Source organism: Propithecus coquereli, unplaced genomic scaffold (genome assembly GCF_000956105.1).
Source record: "Propithecus coquereli isolate 6110/MARCELLA unplaced genomic scaffold, Pcoq_1.0 Scaffold95, whole genome shotgun sequence".
NCBI lineage: Eukaryota > Metazoa > Chordata > Mammalia > Primates > Indriidae > Propithecus > Propithecus coquereli.
Genome location: NW_012155840.1, coordinates 4,146,130 through 4,165,271, shown reverse-complemented (window position 1 = coordinate 4,165,271; position 19,142 = coordinate 4,146,130). Strand labels below are relative to the sequence as shown.

The 19,142-nt window shown below is 39.1% G+C and overlaps 1 protein-coding gene across 2 annotated transcripts in view; it reads left to right on the top strand.

Moving 5' to 3' along the window:
- The first annotated feature begins 2,583 nt into the window (after nt 1-2,583).
- The window catches only part of BNC2 (basonuclin 2), a 403,512-nt gene continuing 386,953 nt past the window's right edge, over nt 2,584-19,142 (top strand). The window contains exon 1 of one of the 2 annotated variants that reach the window (XM_012665017.1): nt 2,584-2,695. Coding sequence is in view for 1 of the 2 variants with exons in the window: in XM_012665016.1 (XP_012520470.1) it covers nt 2,693-2,695 (3 nt within the window). In the remaining variant the exon portion in view is untranslated. The remainder of the gene's footprint in view (nt 2,696-19,142) is intronic. The other variant, XM_012665016.1, reaches the window with a different exon arrangement.

Here is a 19,142-nt window from a genome sequence, read left to right as displayed (position 1 = left end):
GCCTTCTGTAAATTCTTCCACCTTCTCCAAGGACTGCTCTTCAGCCCAACACATTCCCCATCTTTATAATGATGATGCTCCAGAAAGGCACATGACCCCAAATAGACACATCTTGCCTCACATAAATTTTTTGTATGCTAACATCAAAAACAGACAGATCTGGAACCAATCAGGAGAATGTAAATTACAGGTTGCTTGATATGCAATAACTTCTAGATGTTGGCCAGTGTAGGTGCATAGCCAAAAATACTCGGTGTGAATACAATTGTTTGGCAATTACTGGTCCCTTGTCCAAAGCACTAAGTGTGTGAATGGATTTGTATGGGTAATGACTCTGAAATTAGCAACTAGCTTTTCTCCTTTCTCCATGATACAGGAAAACACATCGGAACTTGGCTCATTTCTGGAGAATTCTTCTGATGATCCTCAGTTGTTCAGAATGCACATTTGGTCATCATTATCCCTAGTGTAATCAGTTTCTACAAACTATAGGATGATGTTACAGTTATGTTTGGTGAATAAGGGAACATGCTCCACACCTTAATCAAATCATTTAAAGATGAGCCTTCTTAGATAACATGTATTTAAATATACATGGAGAGTTGTTTGCTATCTGTCCTTGGATTTATGCTATGGTGAGAGAAATTTTGCCTCACTAAAAACCTCTAGATGCACCACGTGCCTAGAACTCTAAGGTATTTACTATAAATGATATGGGAGATGTGATTACCAGACAAATTTTTCCACAACAAAATCATGCATAGAATCCACAAAAGAAGTAACTTCAAATCTGATTTGAAAGGGCCTAGAAACGGTCAGGAATTTGAACCCAATCAGTACACAGAACTACAGGTGCGGTGGCCCCCCCTGTTAAAACGCTGGATCCACGTGAATAATAAGCCTACTCACATTTTCAAGACAGCTGTGGGTACTTGGGATCTAGTCTCTCGTCAGCGGCTCCTGAAAACATTTTAAAGGTTAGTTATTGTGAAAATTTATATTAAACTTAAGACCAGACTGTGAATCAAAGAAAATAAAACCCCTTAATTTCATGGCTACATATTTTCAAAGGAATTTAATTCTGACCTCTGAATGCAATTAAGCAGTTTCTCTCTCCCCCTCTACTTGGGGAAGAGAGAAAGGAAGAAGGGATGATTTTCACTTTTCAGTAGGAATCAGTAACCAAACCTGTTGTTCTGCCAAGGAAGTCTTCCCCGAGTCTCTGATTTCTTAGTGCTCAGGGAGTACGCTTGAAACCTATGCCTTCCTCCCATGTCAGATAAGCAGAAAGTTTGCTCTAGCTATGATAAATCTGCACAACGCGGAGATGTTTTTGGCACAAAGTGTACGTTAGGAAGATGATGATGATTAAGCTCCCCCCGCCCTTTCTTGCGGCCGGGGAATATGTTTTGCCTGCGTTTGAGAAACGTCCTTCATCGGCAGGCGTGTGCGCTCAGACTGCAGCCAGCCTGAGTCTCCAGGGCAGGGCGACTTGGGTCGGCCGAGTGTCACCCACAGATGTGACTGGTCTTCCCCCGCGGGCGCCCGCGGAGGCGACAATCTCCTTCCTCTCTAGCCCGAGGCCCGCGGCCCAGACCAGGGGAAGGGGAAGGAAGCCCTCGCCGCAAGCCGGCGTCTGGGCCGGCACAAAACACGCCGCCACCAGAAACTTTTTTCCCCCAGCTGAGTGCAACTTTTGGCTTTTTCTCCCAGCACGTTCTCGTCCTGAGTTTCTGTCCCCAGGGTTTCCCTCAGCTTCCCTCGCCTTCTCCTCAGCGGCGCGCGGAGGACCTGGGCTGAGAGGGGCGAGGAAGCCGGGGCAGCCGCGGCGGGGACGCCGGAGCAGGGGAATGGGACGGGGAGGAGGGGGCGCGGCGGCGGTCTGGGAGGAGGAACTGGTCAAAAGGGACGGCGACGGGCGACTGCCCGAAAGGGAAGGAGCTGCCGCGCTTTGCTGCAGTCGGAATAAAGTTCGCGCCCTTTCCTCGGCGTTTCGTAGCCTTCTCTCTCCTATCCTCTCTCCCCCCCTTTTTTGACAGCTGGGAGCTAGCGGCCACCTCCACCTCCGCACCCCCGGGGGGGCGCCAGCGTTGTTTTTCCATCCCCAGAAAGTTGTTTTTCCATCCCCAGAAAGAGAGCGAGAGAAAAGTAACGGGGGGGGGGGAGGGAGAAATATACATGCTCCCTCACGAAACCCCTAGAAATCCGAGGACGAACAACAAAACTAACCTACTTTTATTTTGCAAAAGGGAAGCAACATTGTAGTCACGACAATTTTGCAGAGAAAGGAAAAACTTGTGGGGCTTGCACAGCCGCCCTAGGTCACCTCGCCCGCCGGTCTCCCCCCTCCTCCCGCCAGCAGCCCCCTCCTGGGACAGTCCGTTCCTTTTTTTTTTTTTTGGTCCCGAGGAGGAGCCGGGGGAACGCTGCAGGCTCGGACCTGGGGAGCGAGGGCGACCCTGGGCGCGTGTGTAAATCAGTCACCTGAGCGCTGAGGGGCCGCGGCGAGGGCGCGCGCGGGCGGGCGGGGAGAGGCGGAGGCGGCGAGAGCGGCGGCCCGGAGGAAATCGGAGGGGGAGGGAAAGAAAGGCCGAGACAGAAGGAGCGAGAGGCGGCCGAGGGGCTGGTCCAGGCGCGGCCGCTAAGAGGAGACCAAGAGGCGGGGGCTGCACTTGACAACCAGCATGCCGAGATGGTAAGAAGTTTCCACCCTCCTTTCCTTTTTATTCTAGACTTCGTAAGAAATTACTCCCGCGCCCAAGCGCCACCGGGGCCGCCCGGGGGCTGTGTTTTCCTTCAGTCAGGCGGCGTGAGGTGGAGGGGGGCGCTGAGGAGGGCGGGCAGGAGAGGAAAACCCCAGTCCAACCTGGCCCCTGCTGTGCTCCCGATATCCGCCCCTAAACTTGGCCCCAAGTTTTCGAGGCGAGCTCCAGGTGGGAGGGTGTGCGTGAGGGGGACTCAGTCAAGTTCAGCCCCTCTCGCGGCTTCCGAGCAAAGGTGAGCAGCTGGCGAGCGGGAGGCTCCAGGGAGTTGGGGACGGGCTTGCGGGGATGAGGTGGAAGGGCCGCTGGGGATGAATGGAGCGCTAGAAGGAGCTCGGAGCGGAGAGGAGAGCGGTCGGGACCTACCGTAACTTTTACAACTTGCCGGCGAGTGAGGGACGGCGGCTGGGCGTGGGTGCCTGGGCGCGCTGGGGCGCCGCGCGGCGAGGGCGCAGCCACCCGGCCCCAGCGCATAGGCTCTTCCCCTCCCCTTCACCTTCAGAACCTTCCCTTTGTAAATGAAGGTGGGAGGAATGCCCCTGCACGTTTTATGAAGAAGGTGCAGAACGCAGGGCCAGAAAGTCAACCCTAGATAGCTAGATACCTAATTTCGAAGTGCTGTTCTAAAGGAGCCGATTTGTTTTACTTAACACACTGACTGGAGGGTGGGATTTGGGGCCCAGGGAAGGAGCAGAATAAAGAAAAGGTTAAAAGAAAAAGAAACCAACAACTAGGTGATATCCCCTGCGAGGTGAGGCTAAGCTTAAAAAAAAAAAAAAAAGCCCCAAGTGCAAGTGGTGGAGGGAAATGGGATGGCTTTGCGAAGCGAGACTCCGGCACAGTCCCTCTGCGCGCAGCGGCTTCTCTGCAGCGAGGAAGCGTGCGGTTAGTTCGCCTGCTGATGAGCCGCTCTGTCCGCTGTCGGGGAAGTGATTTGTTAGGAATGGGGCTTGACCACTCCCTTCCTTTCAGTTCGCTTCCACCCGGCGTTGCTATTGTTACCTCCACTTGGGGATGTGATATTCTGCCTTTCGTATGTAGATGGAATATATAAGAAAAGAGGGTGATAGCGGGTTGGCATTTTTTCCTCTTCCCTTCCCCCTAATGTGACATCTCTTGTTTCAGTGATCAAAGTCACAACTGGAGTGTAGGAGATGCGACTGTCAAATGCAGGCACACACACATACACAAGCGTGCGCCCAGGACTGTGGTTACAGTAACGCTGACAGAAATTAAAGTGGTTTTGAAAGCAGCGTGCGATTTATGATGGTTCCCATTTACCCTAGAGTCAAGCTGTTGTAAAACTGATGTATAAAAGACATCATAAAATAATCCTGTGTACCCGGGATTAAAGTGGCAGAAAGTGGCCTGTTTTATTATTTTTCATGTACTTCGTGGACACTTGAAATTGTTGGAACCTGTGTTTAAGTGAGGCATCAAAACAATATTAAATATATCTGTTTAGAGCTTGAGAGTTTTTTTTCTAACGGCATTTTACACAAAAACATTGTAAAGGCCGGTTGCAGGTATTTTTTTTTCCCTTTCCCCTAGGCAATATTAACTATTTGTCTACACATGTATTCCCATATACTAATCACTTTGGACAGTGTCTAAGCCCATTTGTCTTTCACTGTTTTATTCTGCAGTTTTAGATGTTACTGTGCACACGCATACATGCTTTAAGTGAAGGAATTTATTTCTGGCACTATTAGTGCATCTGATCTGAAGATCTGCCCGAGTAGTGAGACTTTGTACAAGTTAATAGAACTTCTTTTACCCTTTGGAATCACCAAAAAAAAAAAAAAATCCCTTGTGAATCTTTAGGGAATATTTGTGTTTTATGTTGTATTTGTAGCTGTTTCATTTTAAACTGTTCAGTCTTAATGAAGTTCTTAGTTGTAGCTACTTTCTGTTCCCAGAGAGCAGTGCATTTAAAATCCAGATTGCTAATCACTTTACCAAAGTACAGGAGTAGCTTCACCTGAGGGAAGTAATACTGAGCCTGAATGTGAACTCTGTTTGGAGTATCTGTGAAACTATCTTTATTTTCCTTGGAGAATATTAAGTTGGGTGGTGTTTGCATGTAAAACTTTGAATAAGCATCAACCCCACGTGATATTGTAAAATTAGTATTAAGAAGATATTAATAGCAGCAGTACATTCTTAATACCTGATTTTTTTCTTCTACCTGAGATGTAAGATATCTGTCAGATAGGGATATGTGATTACAAAAAGAAGCAGACAAAAGCAGAGCTGACTATTGCTATATTAAAATGTAAGTGTTACAGTTTGAATTTTCAAGTGAGAGTTTTTGAGTTCAGTGCTTTACATAACATTTTGTCCTAATCTTGCTTGCTGTCAGGGATGTTTCATGGTTGTGCAATTGCTGCAGTCAAGAATGCCAATTTGCATTCCAGGAGTGTCATTTGATTACTTTTATCTGCACAGCTCCAAGACCGGCCCAGACCTCTCGTTTCATCTTGCCATGTCACGAGTCAATGCTGTGTCGTCTTTTCAAAAATCTGCCTGATTTAGACAAGAAAGAAAAGTACTTTCATGTTGCAGCCGCAGTCCCCTGCTAACTTGTCAGCAGCAGGATATGATTCACTTGGGCCCAGAAGAATGGAACAGAGAGGCGGGTTAGGCGGTTCAATAAAGCCCACGGACAGGTAGTGTGTGACACCCCCAGAGAGCCGCAGTTAATGAAGAACAGGTCTGCTTAGTTCTCCACACGCTGACCTGGTGCTGTCCCCACAGTTTTCTCATTTGATCTTTCCCAGCAAATTGATCTTTTCTTGTATTTTTTTTGCCTTCCAAGTTAGTCCTTGTGGGACTGAAATTAGCAGAGCAACTTAAGTTGGATAATACAGCTGTTCAGAAAAGAAGAAATTGGACACTGGCTCAAAAAGAGGTGGGGGGGTAGATGGAGCTATTCTTTTTGTTGTTCCTGGGAATATTTCTTATATTAAGGGAGTCCAAAATAGGTGATGACTTGAAGTTAGTGATTTTCTTTACTTTTAATTTTAGAGTAAAGGTTCAGCACTATTTTAAATGTTCCTTAAGTATTTGAAAGATGGCTTTAGTGAGTATGAAGAACTCGATTTAACATTTTTTTATACTCATTTGTTTGAAATGATTTGCCAGTCAACTTATGTGGCTTTTATGGCTATTGCAAGATGGCATACTTCAACTATGTTATTTATAGTCTTCTAAATAACTACAATCCTCAAATATCCAATACTGAATTGTAGAAAAGATTAAACAATAAAAAAGTCATTATACCAGTGTTGTGTATAAATATTATAGTACATGTAAATGTTTTCTACAAATTACCATCAGCATCTTTTTTTTAACATAAACTCCACAGATACACAGTTAATAAGGGTTTTTTCTTTATTTTTGAGATTCTGCATTTAAATGTAGGGTTTTAAATCTCACACCAGACCATAAATTTGAATTTCTATGGATGTTCACACATGTTACTTTGTTTTTTGAGATTAAAATTAATTTTAGACAAGATGAATAAATCTAAGTTGGGAATGTATGCATAGTTTAAACAGGTTAAAGATTCGCTATAGAAATTTGTACATAAAGCTTGGGTTAGAAGCAATTAATAGAGTCTTAACTTGATGAATACATAAGGAGCAATGCTTTCTGAATTTCTCAGCAGATGGTCTCATTTACCATCTACATCCTTACAAGAAATAGAGTTGAAAACATTCCTTGTGGAATGGGAGGCAGCGTTCTCAAGTCTTTCCTGTTGGATGGGAATTACATAGGATCGTTGGTTAGTAAACTCCTCACTAAAGAGCTAGAGGGAGCCTCATGATTTTATTAGATATACTTAAGGTTTAAAAAAAAAAACCACTCTGGCAATCAGAATGTAGCATAAAAAGAGTAGGTAATGAACACTGGCCCAGTATTTAGGCTTGGAGGTGCTATTATTATCGTTACTATTATTATTAAAGCCATGACAGCAGCAAAAGAACTTTCTATAAGAACAGTCCAGGAGTCAGCAAAGCTTTCCAGGCTTTTACCTTTCAGGTGATTTGAAGATCAGGCAAAATGCAACCAAATATTATATTTTAAATGTTTTGATTTGTCTAACTACTATTTGTTGTTTTTGTCAACTGAAGGAGTTATTCTCATTTTAGGAGGCCAAGCTTCAAAGTTGTGTTCAAAGTAACTTCCTACCAAATCACTGAGGAGTGGGCTACCTTCTTTTAGTTCACTCAGGACAACCTCCTTTTTATAAATGAAGGGTTTGAAGCAGTTGTACATATAACTCCCATATTCTGGAGAGAAAATTCCTGTGAAGTAAATGCTTCATGTTATAAGCATAAATAGTAAACTGTTTATAGAGCTGATATATTAGGGATCAATAAATAAGTTAAATTTAAAGAACTAGAATGTAAGTGGTGTGAAATTGAATATTTGTCATAAAATTTCACATTTATCAGTCTTCCACTAACATTTGTGATATGTTTATGTTAAAGAGTCATTGATCATAATTGCTCTTTAATATTTATGTACTAGTTTTTAGCAACATTACTTTGGACAAACTTATTTGCCATTTAAGTAAATAATATAATCCAGTGAGATAAACTACCCAAATTTGTCCTTTTTTTAATCTCTTGCACAGTAGCTCTCATTATGTTGCTAGCTAGTAAAAGTCTTTATTTGTTGCTTGTTAGAACCCTCAGTACACTCAAGAGTTCAGCTGTAATTTAATTTGGCTGTTCAAAGAGCCTCCCTTGTTTTAAAACATGTTCTCAGTATGCTTTTACCATTTGTTGTGAACCTATGTTGTAAATCATGCATATGCATAAGAACTATAGTACAGATATATAATTCTTAGTTTTTGCCATAGCAAAGTCATAACTTTTTTTCCTTTAAAAATATCTGTACAAAATAGTGTCAGTTTTGTTCTGTTTGCTCTATTTTCTCTCTGACATTCTGGAGTATTTTTTTCTTGGTGATTTAAATTGTTTTGCTATTAAGATTTAAACTCGGTTCCCTAAGGAATACAATCTTCCCATAAGGTATAGTGAGAAGGGCACTAAAAGTAAATTCAATAATTACAAATTCTAGTTGAGCCTATTTCACAGTTGTAGTCACTTGAAACTACAAAAAGTTGGCTTTGTACATCACAAATTGCTGGCATGATAAATTCTGCTTCCTTACAGTAACTCCTGGGAAGTTTTGCAATGAGTGGAAGATGGCTGGAGAGTTTTGACTGTATTTGTACCAAATCATGTTCACTAAAGACTAGTACTTGACTATAAAACTCTAATGAGATAAGTATCAGGAATTCTTCCACAGGGAAGACAGAATGTGGAACTCCTAAATGACTCACTGCGTGTGTATCTTACCAGTTGGAATTGCATCAAGTCAGCCTTCTAGATACAGTATTTAATAGTTGTCAAAATGTACAGTATTGTCTTGGAACTTGTGGTTCATGAGTTCATAGTCCCTGCTTTTTTGTGTTTAGTACAAAGATATAACAACCCACACAAAACATTTTTCTCTTATTATGACCTTACATTTGCCAAAGTGCCCCATGCTGAAATTCCTTTTCAGTATCTTTTTTTTTTTTTTAGTCCAAAGCCAGACGTGTACCCAGACACAAAAGCCTCTGTGTATAGCAAGCTGTTTTAAATATTGTGACTCGACGATGTGCTGTCCTTTCTCTGCTTGAGCCAAGGATCTCTGCTCAGTGTCTGTGGATTACCAAGCTCCTTCTTTATTGTACCTCTTGTCAACCATTCCTATTCATTTAACCTTTCATTAGTGTCTGTGCAGCTTCACTGTCTGGAAAGGCAAGGAAAAACCGAAAGGCCCCACTGTCACAGTTATTAGATTTCTCGGTTACATCCCAGCAACCATAAAGAAGTAAGAGTCCACACTATTGTCGTGCATGCTGCTGTCCTGGGGTGCAGCTCTTCTGTGCATGTCAAGGACATGTGCCACATGTTGATATGCATCCCAGGGATAAATGCACAACATGGGGGATAGACTGACGCTGGCAGTAATGAGCTTTGTAGGAGTTATTGCAAAGACCAACAGTTTGTGAAGGAATTTTGCTTAACAGGCCAAGGAGATAGACAGAGTTGAGGGTTGCCAAGATTTGCCTGTGTGGAGCTTGTCAGTCACATTGTTTTCATCTAAACTTCATTTGAGGAGAAAATTCAGTACTTTTGACAGCAATGAAAAGTCTTACCTTTTTTTTTTTAATCTTTCAGAGAATAAAAGCAATATTTGTGGTAAGTATTCAGTGTGTTATAACTATTTTTATGCTGACTGAGTCATGTATGTGAATGGATCTGTTAGCAATTTATCTTAATTTTTACATATGTAGAATACAAAATATTTTAGAGAAGTCGTATATATATGTTTTAAAATCTGTGTAAAACCAATGTAGCCTATTAATTTTCTTATGCCGTTTTCCCCTTTTTATTTTCCTCTAGCGTAGCCTGGTGTTATCACTTGGTTCTTTAGGAGTACATTTGCCTAGTTGCCTAGACGTAAAGGAGAAAAAAGATGATCATGCATTCATTTTCAAATCATAACATACAAATATTTCCACATTTTGAATTAGAAAATGTTATTTCAACATCTTAGAAGATTAATGGAATTACTTCTTTAAGAATTCTCAAAACATTTGAGTAGAAAATGGTAAATTATAATACCTTTGTCCCTCTACACAAAAGTTTATCTTTTTTTTAAACTAGGAGAATCTTTGTTACCAAGTATGTATAAAATATTTGTCTTCCTATTTTAGTAATTTTCATCAGTTTTCCAAACTCTCTTTGGACGCTCTAATAACTTTTCAAATATATTTAATGACTTAAATCACCAATCCCTGTAAAATTATGTATGATTTTTTCCTCAACCTTACCTTTTTTTTTAGCCAAGACTAACTTTTTAATAGTTGTACTTGAAACTTTCTCTGGTAAGCTTTTCTTGATGTCTTATGGAAGTATTAATAAGCTAAGTTACCTTTGTTTCAGGGAAAAGAGGTGAGCTATTTTTCTTACTCTTTTCCTCAGGTGGGATGCTTCCTTCCAGGGAAACATATATTCACTGTTTGACAGCCAAGTGCTCAGCCAGCCTGGGACTACACCCCAGGCTGAGTGGGAGAGCTGAGTAGATTATATTGAGATGAATCTGCTCAGGTTATCTGAGGTGAACTGGTGGCCTTCCCACAGACAAGGCACAAGTATCTTAACTTTCCTTTTTCCTAATACTCCCGTTTCCATTCATTATGGTTGTGTTGGGAATAGCAGGAAAGAGGGACTTGTAAAGACGAAAGCTATAATTTCAACTTCCTCCTCCCCCTTCAAAAAAATCCCAAACTAGAAAAAATAGGCCAGTGCTATGTGGTAATTAAAGAGAAAGGAATACATGGCAGTAGCTACTCTCTGCAGGTATTCCACACCTGTGTTTTATTCAGTCCGTATCTCTGTACAGCTGGCTTACTACTTCTTAGAAGGCGATTGTACCATTGCCTACTCAAGACTGAGAACAGCCCTGGGACTAGGTATCTATTCGAGAGCCTACATTCTCTCATTTGTAAAACAAATGAGATAATTTCTAAGTTCCTTTCTAATTGGTACATTTTTATATTTTATGTGATAGGACTATATAATCCTATTTTTCTTAGCTTTATTGAGATATAATTCACATACCATATAATTCATTCAAAATGTACGTTTAAAAATATTCCATTATATGGATGTACCACCTCTTATTTCTCCATTCACCAAATTAATTGTTCTCACTTTCTTGGCTATTATGCATAATGTTCCTCTGAACATTCATGTGCAAGCTTTTTGCGGACATATATTTTCATTTTTCTTGGTTATATACCTAGGAGTGGAATTGTTGGGTCACATGGTAACTCTGTCTTTAAACTTTTGAGGAACTTCCAAATTGTTTTCCAAAGCAACTACAGCATTTTACTTTTCTGCCAATAGTGTGTCAGTCTTCCAATCTCTTCACATCCTTGTTAGCACTTGTTATTGTCTGTCTTTTTATTTTAACCATCCTAGTGAGTGTGAAGTGGTAATTCATTGTGGTTTTAATTTGCATTTCCCTGATGGCTAGTGATGTTGAGCATTTTTTCATGTACTTATTGGGCCATTTGTTTACCTTCTCTGTAGAAAAGAGAAATGTTTCCATTGCCTATGTTTCCTTTGGGTTATTTGTCTTTTTATTGTGGAGTTATAAGAGCTCCTTAAATATTCTGGATGCACGTCCTCTATTAGATAACAAGATTTGCAAATACTTTGTCCCATTCTATGGGTTGTCTTTTTACTTTTTTGATGGTGCCTTTTCAAGCACAGAAGTTTTAAATTTTGAGAAATCCAACTTAACCTGTGTTTTTCTTTTATTGTTTGTGCTTTTGGTATGCTAAGAAACCATTATCTAACTCAAGGTTATGAAGATTTATCCCTGTGTTTTCTTCTAAGTATCTTATAATCTGAGCTTCTTCTGGACAGATTCATAAAGCTTTGATCCATTTGGGTAAACCTTTGTATATAATATGAGGTAGGGGTCCAACGTCATTCTTTTGAATGTGAGTATCTGTTTTTCCTAGCACCATTTGTTGAAAAGATGATTTTTTCTGTTGAATTGTCTTGGCATCCTTGTTTAAAATTGATTGACCGTAAATATAAGGATTTATTTCTGAGATTTCTGTTAGTTCCATTGATCCATGTGTCTGTTCTTGTGCCAGTACTACACTATCTTAACTACTGTGCTTTGTATTAAGTTTTGCAGTTGTAAAGTGTGAGTCCTACAACTTTGTTCTGGCTTATTTCTCCTAGCATATTGTCCTCAAGGTTCATTTATGTTGTAGCATGTAACAGAAGTTTCTGCATTTTTAAGGCTGAATAATACTCCATTGTATATATATATAGCACTTTTTCTTTATCCTTTCATCCGCAGATGAAATGTTTAGATGGATATTTAGATTGCTTCCACTTTTTGGCTATTGTGAATAGTGCTGCTGTGAACATAAATATACAGATATCTCTAGAAGGTCCTAGTTTTAATTCTTTTGGGTAAATACCAATTAAGTGGGATTGCCAGATCATACGATAGTTCTCTTTTTAATTTTTTGAGAAATGTTCATACTGTTTTCCATAGTGGCTACATTCCTACTAACAGTGCACAAAGGGTTCCAGTTTCTCCACATCTTCATAACACTTGTTATTTTTACTTTTTTTGATAGTGGCCATTCTAATAAGTGTGAGGTGATAATTCGTTGTGGTTTTTAAATTTTTTTAATTTTACTTATTTTTAATTGTTTTAAGAGATAAGATCTTACTCTGTCATCTAGGCTGGAGTACAGTGGTGTGACTATAGCTCACTGCAGCCTTGAACTCCTGGGCTTAAGCAATCCTCCCACCTCAGCCTGCCTCATAGCTAGGACTACAGGGACACATCACCATGCCAGACATGGTCTGGCTACGTTGCCCAGGCTGTTCTCCAACTCCTGGGCTCAAGTGATCCTCCTGCCTCAGCCACCTGAGTAGCTGGGACTACAGGCACGTGCCACCACACCTGGCTAATTTTTTTTTATGTTCTGTAGAGGTGAGGTCTCTCTATGTTGCCCAGGCTGGTCTGGAACTCCTGGGCTCAAGTGATCCTCTCTCATAGGCCTCCCAAAGTCCTGGGATTATAGGCATTGAGCCACTGTGCCTGGTCTTAATTGTGGTTTTGATTTGCCCTTCCTTGGTGATCAGTGATGTTGGGCATCTTTTCATGCTTGTTGGTCATTTGTATATCTTTGGAGGAATGTCTATTCAAGTCCTTCACCTATTTTTTAATCAGATTGTTTTTTTTTTTTTTTGGTTGAGTTTTAGGAGTTGTCTATATATTCTGGATATTAATCCCTTATCAGAAATATGGTTCACAAATATGTTTCCCATTCTGTAGGTTATCTCTCTTCACTCTGTTGATTGCTTCCTTTGCTTTTGCTGCACAGAAGTTTCTAAGTTTAACACTTACGTGCACATGTGGAAATAACATTCATCGGAAATCAAGCAGGTGGGGGTGGGAAGGAGGACATGGGTAAATTCACACCTAAAGGGTACAGTGCACAGTATCTGGGTGATGGACACACTTACAACTTTGACTCAAATGGTACAAAAGCAATTTATGTAACCAAAACCTTTGTACCCCTATAATATTCTGAAATAAAATTTTTTAAAAAGTTTCTGTTTGATTTAGTTCCATTTGTCTGTTCTTGCTTTTGTTGCCTTTAGCCGTTTATTTTTAAAGCTCCGATTTATCTGATCCTCAAAAGAGGAAAGGCTACATTAAGAAAGTACATTCTATTGTTTAGGTAAAAAACTCTTGGTGGTACTCCAGGGGACAAGAAATATGTCATTCAGTAGCCAAAAGATGATAGCTCCTAGTTCCCTGTGAAACACCCTAGTTTTACTTTGATGTTTCTTAATTATCATTGAGTTTAAAAGCATTCTAGGTGTCTGTACGATAAGAGACACACTTTATACCCTGGAGGGTGGAATTAAGTACCCAGAAATAATTGTTTTTGGTTTTATAAATACCTCCAAAGGAAAGGGAAAAAAACCATTATTGAGAAAATTTGTCTTCCTAGACATCCCGTCATGACTCAAAAAACACCAACAGAGATAAAACTAAAAATTATTGTATGATCTCCAAACCCAAAATAACTGGTCCAGTTAAGTTTTAAATAAATAACCACGTTCAAATCTGGCATGGTGTGTTTGGAAACATGAGCTTGTTTTACAGTCTACCTGGCAAATTTTGTAATTAAAATACCTCATCGTTGAATTAGAGAAACTTGAGAGCAATTGAAAGGTAACTTAATTTGGAGGCAGCTATGTTGCATCATTGTCGAATTAAATGAAATATGTGTTTCCTTAAAGTTCTAATTTTCTCTTTATTCATGCTAATAAAGACCTATATTTATTTTCATCTAAGTAATTGCTTTTCTAATATTCTGATGGACCATTCTTAGCTTAACTGCATTGTCTGTTTTTGGCCTTGTGCCATTATTTTATACTGAATTTTCATTATCTAGTCAGCATCAGCTATTAGGTGGCTAACTGATCGAATTTATATGTGGAGCCTATGTATTTTTTTCCCCCCATAAGAGTTCACATATATAAACAGTAATTAGCTAATTAAAAATGATACCTCATGACATATTTTGGGGGTTTATTTTTTTCCCTTTGAAAATTCTATAGAGGATTTATAACCATTTATAAAAAAATGTTATGGCAGAAAATTTTATGTTTAACAGACAAGTGGTGTTTGGTTACATATAAATATCATTATACCTAATGACATATTTTGTTCATGTGGAACAAAAAATGCTACTTCTTTTTAGCATGTTTTGTCATGTACTTATATGTATGTTTTATATATATGGATTGACAAAGTCATGTATGCTGTTATTGATCATATATGGTTTGGGGAACATAATTAACTGAAACAACACAGCAACTGAAAGGCCACTCAGTTCTCTATCCTGTGGTATCTAATCTCTCTGTAATACACCTTTCACTATCTAGTGGATTAGGGAAGTTCATTCTATCAACACAAGCTAACAGGTAGTCTTCTGAAAGTACAATGTGATAATTCAGATTTTTCTCTCATTCAAAATGGTGATTGGAAACAAAACATATCTGTTTGAATTAATTTTTGATAGACTTAAAACATTAATTTTGCCTCAGAGCACATTTATTCTAAAATATATGAAAAAGTAGAGAAATATTTTTTTAAGCTCAGAAGTACTACCAGGTCTTGAAACAAATTTTTCACCTGATAAATGTCCTTTGTAACAAATATTTTCATGTTAAGGGCTAGGTGCTGTGGTAGTCCTAGCTACTGTAGTCCTAGCTACTCAGAAGACTGAGGCAAGAGAATCTCTTGACGCCAGGATTTCAGATTCAGCCTGGGCAACATAGTAAGATCTCGTCTCTAAAATAATAAATAAATAGAAATATTTTGACATAAAGGTACATTGATCTTCACAGCTTCACTTGTGTTTGTAAACAGCAACTTCACTGACATGACATTTTTGTATACAGATGACAGTGATAATTAGATATAATGAAGTTAGTGTGCATGCATGTGTGTGTGAGATACAGAAGCAGCATCCATGAGAAACTGATAGCAAATTCTTTATGGGAGAGGGTAGAAGGCAGAATACTATGGTTGACTGAATTTTTACGGGGTGGGGAGGGGAGGATTTAACACTAATGTACTTTTATACTATAGTAGGTAATACCTGGTACATTGTTTTTTGTGGTTTAGATATACTTATGGATGGTGTGGATGAATATTGAATGTATCACTGAATGTTTTACTAGTATAACTGTCAAATTATATTCCTGAAAGTATAGAAATGCCAAAATAATAAATCTGTTATTAGCCAGCAAGTATAGATGTTTGCTAACTATTTGTAAAATAACTTGCACAGATTTGCATGAAACAACATTAGACAATTGTGTACTGATTTGATAAAACTAAAAAAGATGTTTTTTTAAATTTTTAGGTTTTGATGTTCAAGCTATACATTTGGCATAGGCTTCGAAGTTCTAGTTACCTTTATTTTCCAAAGTATAACACAACTTTTAATTATTTTAGAGCATAACAATTTAACAAGCATTTGAGTTTCTGTGGTATATATGTCACTGTATTAGGTGCTGTAGGTATTACAGATTAAGTAGAAGCTATCACCCTAATATTAAGGTGCACAAATTCATTGGCAGGAGGATACTCATTTTCTTAAGAGAATAACCGTAGTCCATGGTCTGTCTCTGGTCTTTGTATGCTTAGAAACTTAATTTTGTTAGTGTACCTGTGAAAAAGATACTCCTTTGGGGCTTGTTCAGTGTACCGAGGGGTGAAGGTTACACACATACGTACACTCATGCCATGTGAGCATGTATGTATCTGCATACCACATGAGGTGGAATACTCATGTACTCATTGGTGTGATTAGCACGTTCTCTTCTTTGCAGGCAAATTTAAGTAGGGGGTCAAATTATTATCCAAATGCTGCTTATTTCTTTATGAGCTTGGAATTTGAGCAGAGAATATTATGGGAGGCATGTGGGGGTTGGAGGCCTCCTTCCCCTGTAGGGAAAAACCTTTCCAGTGGTCTATGCTGTTGACAGTGCACACTTTGAACTCCTTTTCTCCTGGACTGTACTTGGAAGAGCACTGACAACCTTTACCCCTCTTACTTTCTTTCTGCTTTCATTACCCTTCGGATTGACAAATTCCTTTTTCTTTGGACACGTTAATATTCTCAAGCCCATATTAGTCTACTGTCCTGGGAGCTAGTTGTTAAGGTGACTTTGCATCTGTTTGGTTTTTTATGGATCTTCTGCAGATGGCAGTCTCATTTCACTCATTTTAAATTTCTTGGGGGATACCTCATGTTACTTACTACCTTAAACATAACGTGTTTTGTATATGGTAGGTGAAAATGGTAGGAAAGGGTGTACATTGTTAAAAAAATAAAAAGACTTTGAAACTAGCTCTTAAATACTTGGAAGAGAAAGTTCGTATTTGTTAAATATCTTATAGAGAAATATCTTAATCTGAGATTGGCTTTATATGTAGATGGAATAAACTGCTCTAGAAGCCAAGAGGGAGTGTGTGTGTGTTTAATCTCTGTATCTATTTTCTGTGTGTCAGAAAATTTCCTCAGTTACTTTCTGCTTCTCTTTCCCATTATAAAGTAAGGGTTAAGACTAGATTTTAAAGATTCTTAATAGTGTTTTTCATTGTGTAATGCTCAACATCAAGTTTTTTGTATTGTTTTATGGGTACCACAAAGGACCAAAAAGTTAAAGCTATACTTTACCTTCACGTTTGTTGATCCCAGCAACATCTCAATTAGTTTCATTTTTTTCACTTTCAGTCTTTCCTTCCTTTTAAAACATTTTACTATCAAAAAGGATTTGTTATAGGAAGAGAAGGTAGAAAGATAATGCACTGAACAAACGTCTACTTGACACCAGGCAGAAAGATAGAAGTTGGTGGTCCAGGGAGCAGCCTGCTGTCCTGGTTCCCTTAGGGTCCAGTCTGACTTTTATCCTCATCCGTATTTTCAGGCCACATGTGAGTTTCAGAGCAGTCATGGTACAAGCATGTAATGTGAGAATTTTATTATTCAAACCCACGGAGTTTAATACATTCCAAATTTTAAACTTGAAAACGTATCCAAAAGGAAAATAAAGTGAGGGGTGGTTGTGGAGAGAATAGAGGAATTGCGCAGGAAATGTGGAACAGGGATAGATACATTGAGAAACAAAGGGCCGGTTAAAATGAGTGTCATCAGACTTATTTTTATGTGCTTCCTCAACACGCATTTTCATCATGTGTCTTCCAAAGTTTTTTGGGGGTCTCCCCCTCTTGAACACCCTTATCTACCAAGCAGTCCTATCAAATCTGCCTTCCAATGACCATCCATTTACTACCTCCACTGCCATCACCCTGGTCCAAAACACGGTCCTCTGGCACACTGTAGTATCTTCCAGCTGGCTTAGTGCCTCTTCCCTTGCCCACTACTCCCAGACTACTCTCCAGAGAGGGATCACTTCCTTATCTCAAGATCTTCCAGTGACGTCACCCTTGGAGTGAAATCCCAACTCCTCACCATAACTGAAAAGGGTATGTGAGGTGCAATCCCTGCTCAGCTCTCCAACGTTTCCTACCACTGCTCTCTCTTCCAGCCATGCTAAACTTCTTGCTGTTCATTGAACTTTGCCAAGCTTTTGCATGGGGTTTTCCTCTGCCTGTAATGATCTTCTTCCACACTTTTGCAGAGCATCCTCCCCCATTTCACTTAAGTCTCCTCTCAAATGTCACCCCTTTAAAGAGATCTTCCTGACAACCTTCCCAGCCACGACCCCACAGTGTATGTTTCTCTGACCTCTTACCCTGCTTTTCTTCTTTATAGCATTTATTACCACTTGAAAATATATTTAATTTTTTATTTATATATAGTTTGTTATTTGTTTCTAGATAGATTATTATTTGTCTCTCCCCTCATCCCTAGTAATACCAACCCCATAAGAACAGGGTCCTTTGTCTTGTTAATTTCTGCATTTCCACTACCTGTAGTAGTGCCTGGCATGGGGAACACTCAACAAATAGTGAACGAATGAATAAATGAATATACCACATATGATTGTCCTTGTGATCACGAACTGATTCTTTATCAATGTTTGTCATCTCTTAGTTATTGCATGGAGAATTATGGCATCTGCTGCTGCACTTTTCTGCATTGCTTATGCTTAGCTCAGTTGGAATAGTGGTTTCCAGGACAGATGTAAACATTCCAAGGGGTATGCAGAAATCATAATATGTGGGAGAATATACATTAGAAATTTGATTCTTCTTTTTCTTCTGTTTTTGTGTTCTCTAGTGTGCATGGTATCATAGTACATATGTAAGGGGAACATTGCGCAGTCAAAAAGTTGAGACTTTGAATTGAGCATGATCTGGTTGAGGGTGATTAACCTTGGTTAGAACAAAATGTATCTCTGTAGTCAGGCTGTTTCACAGATTTTGTGCTTTTGAGTAATCAAGTGTGGGACTACTGGTGAGAGTGTAAAATCTCTTCCCACTAATCAGAAAATTACACAGATCTCATGTTGAGTTCAGAGTGAGACATTATATGTGATGAATATATGTATCTATGTGTATTTCTTAACATTCAACCTCTGGTAGAGTCTCTAAGTATCTTAAGTTCAAAGCACACTTGTGTCGGGGCCATATGTACCTATGCTAACATATGTGTGGGAGGTATGTGAGCTATTTCAGTGATTGAAAAATTGCTACCTGATCGGTCTGTTTTGGGCTTTTGGGCTTTTGATTAATCTTTGAATAATTTTTCCCTCATTTTGAATAGTTTAGGCTTTTTGCTGAAGCTTAACTGGATTCTTCAGGTTTCCATGACTTAAGTTTTTTAAAACAGTTTTATTGAGAAATAATTCACATACAGTAGAATTCACTGCTATGACTAAGTTTTATAGTACCATTTTGTAATTATAATATATGCAGTTTTGAAGGCACTCATAGGGGAAAAAATGGTATATTTAGAATTTGAAAGAAAGTCTAGTTATGTACTTTTAAATACCCTGAAGTTAAATGAAGTTTTATAACATTTGAAGAGCTTATTAATAGTAATAAATAGTAATAACAGTAATAAAATGACAGGATTCATAAACTTGAGTGAAGCATTGGAATGATTAATATACTAATAAGTACACTAAGGAAACTTGAAAACCACAAATAAGCAGATACAAGTATTATTTTTTATAAAATTGTCATTGTAGAAGATCATGTAGTAATGGTGTCACAGCT